Source organism: Mastomys coucha, unplaced genomic scaffold, assembly GCF_008632895.1.
Source record: "Mastomys coucha isolate ucsf_1 unplaced genomic scaffold, UCSF_Mcou_1 pScaffold21, whole genome shotgun sequence".
NCBI classification, from domain to species: Eukaryota; Metazoa; Chordata; class Mammalia; order Rodentia; family Muridae; genus Mastomys; species Mastomys coucha.
In genome coordinates this window covers 24,185,373-24,201,996 of record NW_022196904.1, presented here as the reverse complement: position 1 = coordinate 24,201,996, position 16,624 = coordinate 24,185,373, and the positions used below count along the sequence as shown (strand labels likewise).

General features: G+C 49.1%; 1 protein-coding gene across 4 annotated transcripts in view; it reads right to left on the bottom strand.

Annotated features, from left to right (window-relative positions):
- Dmkn (dermokine) overlaps nucleotides 1-11,076 on the bottom strand; it is a 19,874-nt gene extending 8,798 nt beyond the window's left edge. The window contains exons 1-12 of one of the 4 annotated variants that reach the window (XM_031386122.1): nucleotides 10,530-11,076; nucleotides 10,130-10,306; nucleotides 9,982-10,038; nucleotides 9,736-9,786; nucleotides 9,388-9,573; nucleotides 8,426-8,470; nucleotides 7,761-7,826; nucleotides 7,587-7,637; nucleotides 5,386-5,433; nucleotides 3,973-4,032; nucleotides 3,776-3,823; nucleotides 3,127-3,174 (exon numbers count right to left, since the gene is read on the bottom strand). In XM_031386122.1, coding sequence (XP_031241982.1) covers nucleotides 3,127-3,174; nucleotides 3,776-3,823; nucleotides 3,973-4,032; nucleotides 5,386-5,433; nucleotides 7,587-7,637; nucleotides 7,761-7,826; nucleotides 8,426-8,470; nucleotides 9,388-9,573; nucleotides 9,736-9,786; nucleotides 9,982-10,038; nucleotides 10,130-10,306; nucleotides 10,530-10,898 — 1,206 coding nt within the window. In that variant the 5' untranslated portion in view covers nucleotides 10,899-11,076. The remainder of the gene's footprint in view (nucleotides 1-3,126; nucleotides 3,175-3,775; nucleotides 3,824-3,972; nucleotides 4,033-5,385; nucleotides 5,434-7,586; nucleotides 7,638-7,760; nucleotides 7,827-8,425; nucleotides 8,471-9,387; nucleotides 9,574-9,735; nucleotides 9,787-9,981; nucleotides 10,039-10,129; nucleotides 10,307-10,529) is intronic. The other 3 variants (XM_031386124.1, XM_031386125.1, XM_031386126.1) reach the window with 3 other exon arrangements.
- Nucleotides 11,077-16,624: the final 5,548 nt, after the last annotated feature.

Sequence of the window (16,624 nt, the reverse complement as noted above, 5' to 3'; positions counted from 1 at the left end):
TGACTCGGCTGGCCCTGGCGTGGATGGCGCTGGCTCGGGCTCGGCTGGCACTGGCTCTGGCTTGGCTGGCGTTGATTCGGCTGGCTGGCGCCTGGCTCTTGCTGGCTCCACTGGCTCCGGCCCTGCTCACTGCTCTGGCCCTGCTTGCTCCAGCCCTGCTCGCTGCTCTGGCCCTGCTTGCTCCAGCCCTGCTCGCTGCCTTGGCCCCATTTTCTCCGGCCCTGCTCGCTCTGGCCCACAGATTTATTTATTATTATATGTAAGTAGACTGTAGCTGTCTTCAGACTCATCGTCATATCTCTTTACAGATGGTTGTGAGCCACCATGTGGTTATGGAATTTGAACTCAGGACCTTCAGAAGAGCAGTGCTCCTAACAGCTGAGCCATCTCTCCAGCCCTGCATGGATCTTTTAAGATGCTATCTATTCTCCACACAATCCAGATGTTCCAGCTTGGGATAGAGCCCCTCCCCCTCCCCCCTCCTATTGGCTAAAGTGCTCAGCTTCTTTATTCCCCTTCTACTGGGAATGACTAGATAGAGCTAGATGCCCTATCCTGCCCAGCACTACCTACTCCTTTCTCCCAGACTGACCTGCTGGAAGGCCAATTCCTATGAATTCTACCTAGCTAGCATTCCCAGATGGGCAAAAATGCTTGGTTGTGTGTGTTGTTCCTGGAATAGTGAAAGCCTGTACCCCGGCCTTCTCTGGAGTCCTGAGTACCCCTCCCCAGCTCCCAAGGACTTTAGCAAGGAGGCTCATCCCACCAGAAGCTGAGTTCTTAAAAGGCAGACCTCTCATCCAGGCATGGTGGTACATGCCTGGGATCCAAGCATTCAAGAGGCTGAGGCAGGAAACGCTCAGCTTTGAGTAATTCTGGGCTACCTAGTAAGTTCAAGGTTAAGCTGAGCTACATTGGAAGGCTCTGTCTCAAAGTTAAGTAATAAAGGTCTTAAATAAAACAATTTATTTTGTTCATTTAAACCAGAAACGTACTGCTGTGGGGAAATCCCCATCTGTCATTTCTTGCCTCAGATCTGGGAGGTCAAAAAGGCTTTCCTGGTGTCTGGGAGTTCTTCCACATCTCACCATTGCCTACTTTTCCATAAAGACCTCAAGTCCTGGGAAGTCTGTCTTAGGATAAGGGTTAAAATTCCAGTCAGGTGGCTGGAATCCTCAATGGACAGGGTCAGAGTAGCCACTGGAGAATAAGAATCTATAGCACAAAGTAAAGCCACTCTATCCCATGGAAAGGGGGTCCCAGACTGGCCAAATATTTCAAGATAAGCACCTAAATTATTTAAGTGCCAATTTTTAAACTTTGGCAAGTAATTCATATTCTCTTTTAAACCTGTCTTGGTGACTCTTGAGAAGACTGCCCCATCACTTGGGTGTTTCCTGTCTTAACCACCTCCAAGTTTCCTGAGCACAGTGTCCTCTGGTCTGTTAATCCAGCTACTCAGGAGATTGAGGCAAGAGGATATTGAGTTCAAGGACTTCCTTGACAACTTAGTGAATCCCTGTCTCAAAATAAAAAGTGAAAAAGAATGCTAGGGATACAGCTCAGAGGTACTCACCTGCCTAGAATCCCCCAGTGAGGGGCTGGGGTGTGGCTCAGTGGTACAGCCCCTGCCTAGAATCCCCCAGTGAGGGACTGGGGGTGTGGCTCAGAGGTACTCACCTGCCTAGAATCCCCCAGTGAGGGGCTGGGGTGTGGCTCATTGGTACTCACCTGCCTAGAATCCCCCAATGAGGGGCTGGGGTGTGGCTTAGTGGTACAGCCCCTGCCTAGAATCTCCCAGTGAGGGGCTGGGGGTGTTGCTTACAGGTAGAGCTGTGTATATATTCCTGGTGAAGCTCTGGGTTCAGTCCCCAGCTCTATACAAAAGGGATTAGGCAGACTGAGTAGGCATGATCCTAGGGAATTTACTGAGTGAGGACAAGGACATATGAAGCTTGACAAATCCAGAGAGACAAGGAAAATGGACTGGGGAGCTGTTGTCACCAGATGGGTGACAGGTCTTGGGAGTGTCCCTGCTTATGTATAATCCTCCCAGCTAGGGCAGTGAAATTCTTTCTCCTTCTCCTGCCCCACCCTTCCCTTTCACAGTGGATGCCCCTGGCCAGAATGGTTTGACATCATGATAGCTTGATGAGAATTAAGAGAATAAAGAGCAAAGAAAAGCCCAAACTCTCCTGGCAGAAAACCATGACTGTGGATGACAGAGGTGCCTGTTTGGACCACTTTTTTTTTTTTAAGGCAAAGTTGGAGTTTATTTTTACTTTAAAAATGTTTACACGTGTGTGTGTGTGTGTGTGTGTGTGTGTGTGTGTGTGTGTGCGCGCGCGCGCGCGCGCCTATATCAGTCTCTTTCTCTGTGTTGGGAGGAGGCCAGAAGAGGGTGTTAGATCCAATGGCATTGGGGTTACAGGCAGTTGTGAGCTGCCTGATGTGGATGCTGGAATTAGAACTCTTTCCTCTGCAAGATCAGCATACATCTTAAACACAGAGCCATTTCTCCAGCCCTATCTTTGATTTAAAAAATTAATTATTTTTCAGTGCTTGAGATTGAGTCTAGGGCCACAAGAAAGCTTGATAAAGCGCTCTACCACTGAACCACGCCCCCAGCCCCTCGCTGGGGGATTCTAGACAGAGGCTCTACCTTGAGTTTCAACTCAGCCATTCACTGGTGGGTTTTAATTTTAAGATATCATCTCCTTAAATCACCCAAACAGGCTATAAACCCCCTCTGTAGTCCAGGGTGGCCTTGAATTTGCCAACCCTACTGCCTTTTCTTCCCAAATTGCCAGAATGATAAGCCTGTACCCCTGCAGGTCTGAGGAGAGACTAGACTGATCCTGAGGATCCACCTGTTCTTCATGTTAAAATATTAACGACATCCATCCCATCTGCTCATTTCCGGCTCCTAGGAATTTCTGAATTTACCCTCTCTTTTCAGGTCTCCATTGACTCCCCACGTGTGGACTCATTTTGTTTGAGCATTTGCCTAAACACCTTCTTAGTGGCTATCATGGCTCTACCTCTGCCTCACCATGAAGATGTCTAGCTCTCTACTCTCTGGTCCTCTGTTCTCAAGTCAGCAGTGCATGGCCTTCCAGCCCTTACCTTGTTTATGGCATCCCAGTTAATGAAACCCATCTTGGACTTAAAATTCTGCAGAGAAAATAATAAGATATGTTTAAGTCAGATCATGAAAAAAAATTGTTTGGTTTTTTGTTTTGGGTTTGTTTTTTTTTTTTTTTTTTTTTTTTTTTTTTTTTTTTTTTTGAGACAGGGTTTCTCTGTGTAGCCCTGGCTGTCCTGGAACTCACTCTGTAGACCAGGCTGGCCTCGAACTCAGAAATCCGCCTGCCTCTGCCTCCCAAGTGCTGGGATTAAAGGCGTGCGCCACCACCGCCCGGCGGTTTTTGTTTTGTTCTTTTTTGGGGGGCCAGAAAGGGTCAAGGGCTAGGCTGGAGAGGTCACTAAGAGGATAAGAGTACTTGGATATGGTTCCAGAGGACCTGAATTCTCTTCCAAGCACCTACATGGTGGTACACAGTATCTGTAACTTTAGTTCCAGGAGATCTGATACCTTCTTCTGGCCTCTGTTGGCACTGGGCATGCACACAATGTGCATACATTGATGCCAGCAAAGTATTCATATGCATAAAATAAAAACGAATTTAAAGGCTGAGGCTGTGGCTTTCTCGAAGCATGTGGAAGATGTGGGGTTGCTTCTCCAAAGGGAGCCGAGCAAGCTTCCAGAACTCACCTCCCAGAAATTGTCCAAGTTGAAGGGCAAGGAAGATGCATCAGAGTTCTAAGGAACGGACAAGAAAGAGCAGGAGGTTACAAGTCCACCTTGTGAGCAAGAGGCAGAGGTAGGAGATGTGGGTATCAGGAGGGAAAACAATAAAGTTTGTCTGACACCCGAGTCCCAACCCGGGGTAGAGGAAGACGTCCACTCACCACAGTGTTGAGTTCACTGACAGCTTCTTTTTGTGCATTGCCGCCATTGGACCCATGCCCCTGCATAGAGGAAAGGAAGAGACATGTTCAAAACTCATGTCCACTGTCAGACAAATCTTGTCAGTCTATCCCAGGCCCACCCACTGCACCACTGGCCCTGCATCTCTCCTCTCCATAACCCTTTCTCATCTCTCTCCCACACCCGAATTCTCAGCTCAAAGAGATGAGTGACTTCAACCACATGGCTGACTTAAAGTCTTGAGATGTGTGTTCACCACATAGTCCAGGCTGGCTGCAAACTTAGAGTGGTCCTCCTGTGTTGGCCTCCCCCCAGGTTTACAGCGGTTAACAGCAATCCACTGCCATGCCTGACTGTCACCTTCACAGCAGCCCCACTGTGTGCCCAGCATCACACCTTATCTTGCCATAGGACTTATTTGAGATTACTGCATTTTAACAGAAGTGGTTAGTCCAGGAAGAAGGGGAAGAAGTCAGAGTTCCCAGATGCAAAGGGCCAGTGGACTTGCCTGAAAATACAGAGATGAGAGGCAGGCCTGACCTTTAACCCCCATCTTTATGCACAAAGTTCAGCAACTTTCCATTTCTCGATACTTACACATTTATATGCACATATATGTATGTGCGTGTATACATACATACACACACATGTATGTATATTCCCTTGATCTCTTTGGGAATTGAATCTAGATCCTCACATATGTTGAACAGGGGCTCTATCACTGAACCACACCCCTAGCCTTTCACTGAGGAATTCTAGGCAGGGGCTCTACCACTGAGTCACATCCCCAGCCCCTCACTGGGGGATTCTAGGCAGGGGCTCTACTTCAAATCCATGTTCCAGTTCTTTCCTTTTTTTTTTTTTGGTTTTTCGAGACAGGGTTTCTCTGTGTAGCCCTGGCTGTCCTGGAACTCACTCTGTAGACCAGGCTGGCCTCGAACTCAGAAATCCACCTGCCTCTGCCTCCCAAGTGCTGGGATTAAAGGCGTGTGCCACCACCGCCAGGCTCTTCTTTACTTTTTAAGGTAAGATTTCTCTGAGTTGCTCAGACTGGCCACGAACACACTCTACAGACTAGGCAGTCCTTGAACTTGCAGTCCTCCTGCCTCTTCCTCCCCAGTAACTGTAGCTCCAAGTGTCACCTCCAGGCCGGGATCTCTAGCCTTCTGTTACTTCTGTCTCATTTCCCACTTGCCATCAGTATGGCTCTGATTCCACATGGAAGCGGGAAGGGCTAGGAGGGGAGGTAGATCCCAGTCACCATTTTGGTTTCTCAGTAGTCACCGAAGTTTAAGAGCAGCTAACAAGAAGAGATAAGTCCTTTTGTCTCTTGGCATCCTCTCCTATTCTCCACAGTCCCTTCTGCTAAGCTGACCTGGCCGTCCCTTGCTCACCTGGTAGTCATGGGAGCCCCCAAGGAGACGGCTGCTCTCTTTACTCTCCTGGGGAAACATAACATACAAAAGTCAGTGGGGGCAGAGAGGACAAGCCAGAGGGGTGTGTGGATATAGAAGGGACTGTGGGCAGCGCCTTCTGTCTGCCAGCTCTTCTTTCCACTTGTCCCATGAGGGTCCGCTGACTGCTGACTTACGCTTATGAATCACCAGCTGATAATTGTCTCTTCTCCAGAACATGGCAAAAAGTGCCATTGCCACTAAGTCCTCCGAGCCCTCTCCTGGCCAGGCTGCTAGGCTCTACAGACACAGACTAGAAACTCTGGCTGGGCGCTGGGCAGAAAGGGAGTGGCAGTGGGTGAGAAAGGACACACTGTATACTGCTTAGTCACCTCCTGGGTTAGAGATCAGCAGCCCCATTGTCTTTTCTCATTCCCAGAGCCAGCGTTAGACCTGGCCAGGATGTGGGGACACCTGCCCTGTCAGTATTGCTACTGAAGATTAGTGACGAGCAGCTCCTCCCCTGGGACCACTAGGACTTCCCTGATCTCTGCTGAAGTACCAAAAAGAAAGAAAATGTGAAAAAAAGAAAAATGGCAGAGACCATAGAAGAAAACTGGTGCTGTTGTTGACGGTCTTCTTGTTGTTGTTTTGTTTTGTTTTTTGAGACAGGGTTTCTCTGTGTAGCCCTGGCTGTCCTAAGAATACACTTTGTACACTAGGCTGGCCTCAAACTCATGGAGATCCACCTACCTCTGCCTCCCAAGTTCTGGGACTAAAGGTGTGTGCCACAAAGCCTAGAGTGTCTCTGGGTTCTTAAAGCTTATTTAAAAAGAAAGAAAGAGGGGAGGAAAGAAAGAAAGAAAGAAAGAAAGAAAGAAAGAAAGAAAGAAAGAAAGAAAGGACAAGAGTTAACAAGGTAAAAGAGTTGCTCCTAAAACTTGGGGACCCATAAAACTTAGCACCCTATTATACAAGTTCTTTGGAAAGCTGCCTCTGCTCAGCCCCCTGCCCCTCCAACACACCCTATTTTCTACCAATCTTATCTTGCTCCCCACCCAGTGACCCCTGCTGCCACCAGGGCCCAGTCCCAAGCCTCAGCATCTGCACGGGAGGGATGAGAAACTCAGAATTCCAGCCCCACCCCAGACCTGCTGGCTCAACCTGCATTTTGCACAAGACCTCTAGGTGTGGACCCGGGTGTCACACTTACTCAACAGCGTCCCTGCGGGTACTGACCCTAGTGCCCAGATTTCCAGAATAACTAGGAAGGTGTGTGTGCGCTCTTAAGAGTTCAATGGGTTCTGGTCACTGGCCAGGATGGGACATTTGAAATAGGCTGATAAAATACTGACAGTGGGCACTCACAAGACTGAGGCAGGAGCATCGAAAGTGTGAGGTTAGCCTGGGGTATGGCCTATCTTAAAAATAAATAAATAAAATAAAATCGGATTGGTTTACACATGGATCCTCACAGCCTCGTCTGTATATGTAGCAAAGCATAATGCGTAAGACTTTGTTTAAGAGATGTTTGACCTTCATAAGGAGTTCAAGGCCAGCCTGAGGTGCTTAGGGAGCCCTTATCTCAAGATAAAAACTAAAAAGAAGCTGGGCTTGGTGATTTATGCCTGTAATCTCAGCACTTTTAAGGCTAAGAGGATTTGAGGGCAGCCTGGACCGATCCTGTTATTGAGAACTTAGAGAGAGACAGAGAGAGAGAGAGAGAGAGAGAGAGAGAGAGAGAGAGAGAGAGAGAGAGAGAGAGAGAGAGAGAGAGAGAGAGAATATTTTCGTTCCATGGTAGAACACTTGCCTAAAAGCATTAAGAAGCTGGAGTAGGGCAGGGGGCAGGCTGCTCAGTGGTAGAGCCCCTGCCTAGAATCCCCCAGTGAGGGGCTGGGGTGTGGCTCAGTGGTAGAGTGGCTGCCTAGCATGACCAAGACCCAGGGTTCAATCCCTGGTAACACACACACACACACACACACACACACACACACATGAGCATCCAAAATGAAGGAATGCTGTCATGCTGTCCGCTGTGACTTTGGGGTCTCTATTTGGTACCTTTTTTGTAAGTTTGGTTTCCTTCCCAGGGTGCCTGGAGTGAGCATCAGTAAAAATGCTGAGCAGAGTGGGCTCCTGGGTGGGGCCACACTACAGTGGTGAAAGGCTGCCACGGTGGGTGTTAATTTGTCTCTCACCTGACTCCCAGATCCTCCGGCCATGCGCACATCATTCCCTGGGTTGTTACACTGTAGGGGAAAGATTTTTTTTTCTCAGTCTCCTGCTGCTGTGCAGTCCCAGCCTCACTATGGCAACATTGTAATCAACACCTCTTGGAGACAGCTCTTCCAGCATTGCCAGCTAACACTCACCTCAGGTCTGTTTCCACCACCACTTCCACCACTTCCACCTCTGCTGCCAGAGGACGAGCTACTTCCCTGCAAGGAAATGATGTCCCTAAAGCATATGCAAAGAGACTCGGGAGCTCCCAGCCATCTCTCCAGCCTCTATTCTTTCCCATCTTTGGCCAACTGGTTGTGAGAGGCAGCTGAACTTCAGCAGTAAAAGGCCAGGCCTGACACAGTGACTTGGGGAGTCTGAGCTGTTAACTCTCTCTCTCTCTCTCTCTCTCTCTCTCTCTCTCTCTCTCTCTCTCTTCTCTCTCTCTCTCTCTCTCTCTCTCTCTCTCTCTCTCTCTCACACACACACACACACACACACACACACAACTTCAATTGCTACTGGGGCTGAAGAGATGCCTCAAAGGTTAAGAGCACATGCACTTTGAGAGGACCCGAGTTCAGTTACCAGGACTCATATTGGGAGGCTCAAAACTTTGTGAACTCCACCTCTAGGGGATCTACCAGTCTGGCCTCCGTGGGCACTTACACATATGACCGACATACACATATATACTACATAAAAAAAAATTAAAGAAGCTGCCACTAGGGGGCAGGCTGGGCTTGTTCCACCCAACCCTTCCTTATGAACCCTTGCTTATGGGGTAGGGGTGGGGGTGGGGACCTAGAGTTCTTACCCTGGAGACTGAATAGCCTTCATCAAAGTTAGATGTTTCTAGGTCCTGAATGGGGAGAGAGGGTGGTCTCAGACTCTTCACATCAAACCACTTGCGGTTGGCCTTTATTTGGGTTTGTTTGGTGGTGGTGATTTTTTGGTTCTCATGTAGCCCAGGATAACCTTGAATTCATTATGTAGCCATAGAGGGCCTTAACTCCTGATCCTGCCTCCACCAGCAGGAGCTAGGGTTGCAGGAATGTGTCACCACACTTGGCTTATGTGGAACTGGGGTTGGAACACAGACTTAGTACATTCCAGACAAGCACTCTCCACCACTGGGCACCAACACCAGCCTCCTCCTTTGACTGGTACAATTTTCAGACCCCTAAGGAAACTCATGTGGCCTCCAAGTTTGAACACTCTTTCTTGGAGCTCCCCTTCTAAGGTGCCCCTCTCACTCATCACATGGGGGCCTCACGCATGCACAGTTAGTTACTAGCGTTGTCTACACCGCAGCTATCCTTAACTCTCCATGGTAACAACCCTCCCCTATTCTCCTGGAAGTACCCCAAACAAGTGGGGCTTTTCTTATTTGCTTTATTTAAGACATAGTTATGTAGCCCTGGCTGCCCTCATAGTCATAGCAATCCTCTTGCCTCAGCTTTCCCTGTGCTGGAGATTACAATCTTATCCTATGCCCATCTGTCTTCTTCCCTCCCCTCACCCTCAGCTCTGCTCAGCAAGCAGTAAAGGTTAAGCCTGAGCCAGAAAGGGGGTAGGCGATGTAGGAGGAAATTCGTGCCCCTGCGGAAGGAGCCCTGTAATTAGGGCAGGGAAAGTGGGGAATGGGGGATGAGGGAGTCCCGTATGACCACTGTCACTGAAGCCATCCACTCTAGGGCTGTGACAGTTTTAAGAGAACCCCCAGAGCCTGTGTCCTCACCACCACAATTGTAGTCCCATCCTAAGGAAGAAACTTACCCGGGACCCAGAACCGCTGTTGCCACTGTTGCCATTGTTGTTGCCACCGTTGCCACCACCACTGCCACCGTTGCCACTGCTGTTGCCGTTATTGTTGCTGTTGCCTTGGCCACCACTACTGCTGTCACCCTGACCATTAGCACCTTGACTGCCTTGGCCACCACGACTTCCATCATTGCTGCTTCCCTAAGGGCCAGAAGAACAGAGCAATGTCTAAGGACAGAGCCCCCATAATTGTCTTCCTTGTCCCCTTGTTCCAGGGCCCTGCATAGCTTCACCCACCCCCACCCCCAGAAAGCAGTGTATCCCACCTTCCCAGAGCCAAACCAGAGGCCGCACTACTCTTACCCCAGAGTTGCTGAAGCTTTCGTGGGAGCCTGAAGGTGGGGGGTTGGTACACTGTGGATGGAAGGGGACACCATGAGGACTGAGATGTCAAAACTACCTCCACAAGCTAGGCCTCTACTGCCTGTGGCTTGGCTTTTTTGCTCCTTTCCAGTTCTGTGCCCCCTTCCCTGGCTTGTGACCTCCACCCCCAGCCCCCTTTCTGCTCATCCCTGCCATCCTGTCACATGCACACAACTCCCCTCTTACCCCTGAGTTCTGGTTGTTGCCTCTCACTGCCCCATAGCCAGGCTGAGCCACAGCTCCCTGCAGGGAGGCAGAAACCGAGTTTAGGATCCAGAGATAAGGAGGGGTGGAGAGAACAGGATTGAGGGATGAGTCTGGGTAGTGACTTTACCTGGGCATTGGTTTCATAGTTGAGTGGTCCGCCATTGCCACCCTGACCCACAGAGCCACCCAGAGAGTTAGTTCCATAGTTGCCTCCTGAGGCCCAGGGTGTCCCTTGAGGACCAGGGTTGCCCTGGCTTCCAACACCACCTTGAGAGCCATACACGCCATTCCCTCCAGATGTCCCCTGCAAAGACAATACACCCATCCTCAGTGTGACTATGTCTGACAATCATAAGAGAGAGGGAATCAGCACCATGAGGGGGGGAGGAGGGGGACCATGCGGGAGAGGGAAGATTTATGACAACAAAAGAAACCACCCCAGACAACCACCAAGGAACTATCTCTCAAGGTCCTTGACCCAGCCACCCCCAGCCCCTATCTGCACACCCGGCTTCCCAGCCACTCACCCAAGACACAGAGTTGCGGGCAGCATCTACCCCTCGGCGAATGACGTCCTCGGCCTGTCTGCCAATCTCATTCCCAGCATTCCCCAGAGATCTCGCTGCTTCACCGAGCTGGTGCTCGAAAACATCGCCTCTGCTTGCCATCAAACCTTCCTCTCCATGCCCCTGGCCTAGGGCATCCTGGATTCCAGAGCTGGCTGCTTCTTTAGCCCCATGGCCTACAGCCTCTCCAACTCCATGGCTAATGGCATCTCCCATTCCATGGGCAGCACTCGCCCCTGTGCCCTCCCCTCCACTGTGCAATGGGTTAGCTGCCCCACCACTCAGACATAGGGCCAGCAGGAGACAGGCCAGAGACCCCTGTCGCTTCATCTCTGCCCAACTCCCTCTCTCCCCTGAGGATCTCTGCAGCCCAGTCTACTTGTCCCCTTTTCTCTTCCTCTGTACTGAGACCTCTTCCCACAGCCTTCTCTTTCTGTTCCCAGACTCCCCTGCTTTCCAGAGTCTTCCTTCTTGCCACTATCCCTTATACTGTAGGTTGGGAAAATGTAACAGGGCTGGGCCACCTAAGATCCCTCCTCCAGTGACTCAGGGCCTATCCACAGATAGGGTAATGAAGCTTAATTGTGAGCCAGAGCCTGTGTTGAAATAGAGAGCTGCTCACGAGCGGGCCATCAGGAGGGAGGGGAAAGAATAAGATGAGACGGATGCAAAAGTGTTCCAGTTGCCTAAGCCCAGGAATCTGGGGCGCAGGGTGGAGACAGGAGCATCTGAGGAGATAGATAGGTGTTGCTGTCTTCTGGAGGCGGCAGGGTGAGGGTACTTAGGAAACAGGGCTCACAAGCAGGTGAGCCCCCAAGGGTATAAGGAGAGCAAAACCACAGAATAGAGGACCCGTCCCAGGTGAGCCAGTATGCACAGGGGCATGCAGACTGGAGAGAGGTGACCATTTCCAGCTCCCTTCTCTCTTCTGGCATGCCACTACCTGCAGGTGCCTGTCCCTTGCACATGTCCACAGTGTAGTTAGGCATTGGGGATTCTGGGGCTGTGGTTAAATTCTGAGGTTCTGGGCACCCCGGTGTTGAAGGAGTGGCATATCTGTTATTGACAAGGAAGGGTTCAGGCAGCTGTCATTGAGAGTTCAGGAGCCCTGGAATTGGGCGGGCCAGCCACCCCCAGGGGAAGAGTAGGTGGGAAGACCAGGGGAGGGAGAAGCTGACCCAGACACCCATCCTGTTTACCTGCATGGAGGGACCTGTGTGCCTGTAAGAGCTCACAGCCACTGTGCTGCTGCTTGCTCACCACCCGCAGCCTTCCCTGGGGGCCAGGAAGGAGGGATCAGTACAAGCTCTCTCTCTTTCTCTCTCTCTCTCTCTCTCTCTCTCTCTCTCTCTCTCTCTCTCTCTCTCTCTCTCTCTCTCTCTCTCTCACACACACACACACACACACACACACGTACTCATGGCCTTCATCACCTGTCATGGTTCCAATGGGGAACCCAGGCATCCTCCCCATATCTTGTCCCTGTTCAACAAGTGTGACTGCTTCTCTGTTCCCAGGAGCCCCGGGCCCTCCCACCTGAAACCAGCTTGTAACACTAGGCTTCATCACCTAGTTAGGAGGGGCCAGTTTCCATCTGCCTTTCTCAATGTCTCTCAGTCAGTCTCTCCCCACCCCAACACCCGCACCCCAACTTGTAACATCTAACACTTCTCTGCATATAAACACCAGTCCTGACTGTCCCCCACTCCCACCTCCCTGCTGTTCCATTGCTGGTGTTTTAGTGATGGTGATAATAATAATAATATCATCATCATCATCATCATTGTCATCAAACTCCAGTTTGTCAAAGGCTTTCTATATGCCTACCCAGGTTTCTAGCTTCTACATGGAGTCATCAAACCCTAAAAGAAAGCTCTTTATTATCCCTATTTAGAGATGTAGACACTGTGGCTCAGAGAACACACACTGCCTGTAGCTGAACCAAGAGCCAAGCCCAGACCTGCCTCTGGCAGAGCCCAAGCTCCTGAACCCTGTCTGTCACTTCAGAGTGTCACACCAACCCTGGCTTGTCTAGATATAACTTATTTTGGTTTTCCTCTGGAGTGAAGTAGGGAGAGGGGGTGCAGGAGGAAATCTGGGTCCCCAGGATGAGTGTCAGAGCTTCTAGTCCCTGGTCTCACTCATGGGTTGGATAGAAGAGGAACTCAGAAGTGCTCACTGACTTAAAAGCTCTTTTGTGGTTAACCTGGCCAGGCATCTCCCTCCATGCTTACTTCCTATATACCAGCTTAATTTAAGGCTATTATAAGAGCCCAACATGGTGGCAACACATCCCAGCACTTAGAAAGTTGAGTCAGGAGAATCACTAATTCAAAACCAGCCCAGGCTACATAACAAGACCCAGTATCAAACAAACAACAACGACGAAGAATGCTATAGGAAAATATTTTAGGGGTTGGCAAGATGGCTCAGCAGGCTACTTACTACCAAGGCTAACCATCTGAGTTTGATCATCTGACCTCATATGGAGGATTGAAAGTTGTCTTCTGACTTCCACACATACACCATGGTGCACACACACACAGGAGAGATAGAAACACATGATGATGATGTAAAAAATAAACAAAATACTTTATATCATTCATAAAATAAAAAATAGGGATAATCTCTCTTAGAAAGATATTACCAGAAAAACACAGAGAAAAGTAAACAATAACATTTTTTGTAGCTGGCTGCAGTTCCTGGTGTGTGTGTGTGTGTGTGTGTGTGTGTGTGTGTGTGTAGGTTATCTAGAGAGAGGTTAGGACTGCTCGATGCTCTTCCAGAGGACCTCAGTTCGGTTCCCAGTACTCACTTCAAGTAGGTCAAAAGCGCCTTTAACTCCCACTTCAGGGGAGAAATGGTAGCTGTCCACTCCTCAGCAGATGGCTCCATCTTAGCCATTCACACAGGGTTAGCACTACTGATTTCGGGGATATTAATAGTAACAAAAACAAAAGGATGGGGGAATGAGCAGAAGGGCTTGTGTCAAGTTGAAGGGAGTAATGTAGTGGAAACAATCAAATTACATTGTATATTTCAGGACCAATGGAAACTCTCTTTCCTCAAGTACTGGTGATTAAACAAAAGCCAGCATTCCTCAGGAACTTATGAAGTCAGTTCTGTCTACTAAAGGAGCCATTTCCTTACTGCGAGCAGAGGGACAAACAGCTGTCTGTGGTGCCAACTAGCACACCAAAGCACATGAGGCCTGCAGGCTCCCTCAGTATCTCAAGTACCTAGTTCTTCTCATCTTCCCCTCCCCCAGCTACTCTCACTCCCTATAGCCCTGCCAGTTCAGCTATGAGCTTTCTCTTGGTCCTCTCTTTTGCCTTCTCTTTCTTGTCCACACTCGCTTTCTCTCACTCCCACCATCTCTCCCCTCCCCACTCTGGTCCTGCAAATCATAATCAGCTGCTGTGGACTCTCTCTTCTCTTTATTACTTCATCGAAACTTATCAGGTGGTGGTCAGAACTGTAAAGAAAAGTACAATTGGAGAGCGGCAACGGAGAAGATAAAGCTGGTATTTTCAGCCTTAAGGGAGGAAAACATACCATCACAGAGTAGAGTCTTCAAACAGAGGGACGGCATGCAAAGGCTGGGGACAGGAGCCTGCTTACTCTACTGAAAGACCACAGTGGCTGGAGCAGGCAGGAAATGAGCAATGCTAACTTAGAAAGCAGAGGAAGACTAGGAATTAGGGGATTGTGGTGAGGACTTTGGCTTTGGGGAGAGCTGCTTTAGGAAGCCCTCTGGAGTGGGGAGTGCACAGAGACCAGAGGGTAGACCTCAGGGGGAAATGGAGGCTGGTAGTGAAAGAGTTAAATTTAAAACTTGTACTAGCTAATGAGAAAATTATAGGTTTGAGAAAAACATAGTAGACCAAGGTCGAATATGTCCAAATAAGCCTGGGCAAAAATAAACAGTCTGTTAGACATCCTGAGAACTAGCAGGTCAAAAAGACATAAACTATAAAAAAAACATACAAAGACATGTCTGGGCAGACACTGAGTAGTAGACCATCTGGTCCTCTTAGATATAGTTTAAGGTCAGATGCTCTGTTGACTCAGCTTAACACCAACCTTAAGAACTTTCCACTCTGTCCTGCACGTAATAGTTAATATTTGAACTAGCCAATCATATATAGCCACACTAATTCCTTTGTTCGCCCAGACCTTTTTCCTATATAAACCCCTAACCCCTGAGCCTCGTGTTCGATTCCACTATCTCCTGCATGATATAAGTACAGAGTCAGCCTGGAGTGCCCCGAAATTAAACTGCCTCATGTTTTTCATCAAGACGGTCTCTTGTGATTCCTTGGGTACATGTCCTCCGGAGATTTGAGTGGGGGTCTCCCCATGAAAGTCTTTCAGTAGAGCAGAAAGATAGCCTTGGGTCAGGTCCCCTACTCCCTGCCAAATCCCGTTCCTTTACAGGAACCTTCAGTATTCACTCATAGAGTTGTGATCCTTCCTTCTCTTCTGTAAAAACAGGCAGATATAGAGCTCAGCTTCAGCAAACACAGGAAGGGCCTTAAACAGTGTATACCATGGGCCCCAGAGAGGGCACCCTGAAGCAGCAGAACTTGGAGACCTGATGAGATGTTTTCTTGATAATTGTTATTGTTATTGATGATTTTTAAATTTTTGTTTTGATTTACTTGTTTTAAAGCATTTACTGTATGTGTGTAGGTAGTATGTGTGTGTGTGTGTGTGTGTAGGTATGTAGTGTGTGTGTGTGTGTGTGTGTGTGTGTGTGTACACATGAGGAACTCAGAGGACACTTTGGGGAGTTGTTTCTCTGCTTCCACCATGTGGATCCCGGGGATTGATTTTAGGTCATCAGATTTGGCAACAAGAGCCTTCATCTGCTCAGCTATCTCACCGGTCCCAATTTGGTATTTTATTTATTTTTTTAAAGACTTATTTATTTTTTTAAAGACTTATTTATTATTATATGTAAGTACACTGTAGCTGTCTTTAGACACATCAAAACAGGGCATCAGATCTCATTACGGATGGTTGTGAGCCACCATGTGGTTGCTGGGGTTTGAACTCAGGACCTTCAGAATAGCAGTCAGTGCTCTTAACCGCTGAGCCATCTCTCCAGCCCCACAATTTTGTGTTTTTGTTTGTTTTGTTTTGTTTTTTCTTTTTTCTTTTTCCTCCAAGACAGGGTTTCTCTGTGTAGCTCTGGCTGTCCTGGAACTCACTCTGTAGATCAAGCTGGCCTTGAACTCAGAAATCCGCCTGCCTCTGTCTCCCAAGTACTGGGATTAAAGGCGTGCGCCACCACTGCCCAGCTCCACTTTTGTATTTTAAAACATGGTATTATAACAGAGTCCAGGCTGGCCTGTAACTCACTACATAGAACAGGCTAGCCTCAAACTCCTAATTTTTCTTCTTCCTTAGCTCTATAATCCCTACAGCCATGGTACCAGACAGGTGCCACCACACCCTGGCTTATACTTGTGTGGCACACACACACACACACACACACACACACACACACACACCCTGCTTGCTTCAGGTCACAGGAAGGCAAGCTGCCTGTCAGGTACCCATGACTAGCAGGAAAGGGCTCCCATCTGCTAGCTGGGTGGCCTTAGGCAACTCTCTCCCTCTTCTCCATCATCTGTGAGGGGATAATGATGATACCTGCCTCCTGGTACTTGTGAAGACATAATGAATCATATCCATAAAGCGCTTAGCACAGACCCAGGAAGGCCCCATAAAAGGTGGCAGTGAGCAGGGAGGCTCCACCCAAGTTCCTCGTCCTGTTCTTAGGCAGAAACTGGCCCTTCCTCGGCTGCTCGCTGACCTGGACCCACCCTTCCCAGCAGGATTTCTTGCTTACTCTCATTCCATGGCCTGGCCCCAGTTAGCTCATGTGTCAGACATTTGGGTCTGGCCTTGACCTCACCACTGAATCTCCGAGGAGGGTGGTGAGTGTCATACAAGTAACATTTGTGGTATAGTTACAAATTGCCACAGGCACCATGAGGGACAAGATCAGAGTGTCAGGAGAAAGAAGGGCGGGGGGGGGGGGGGGGGGG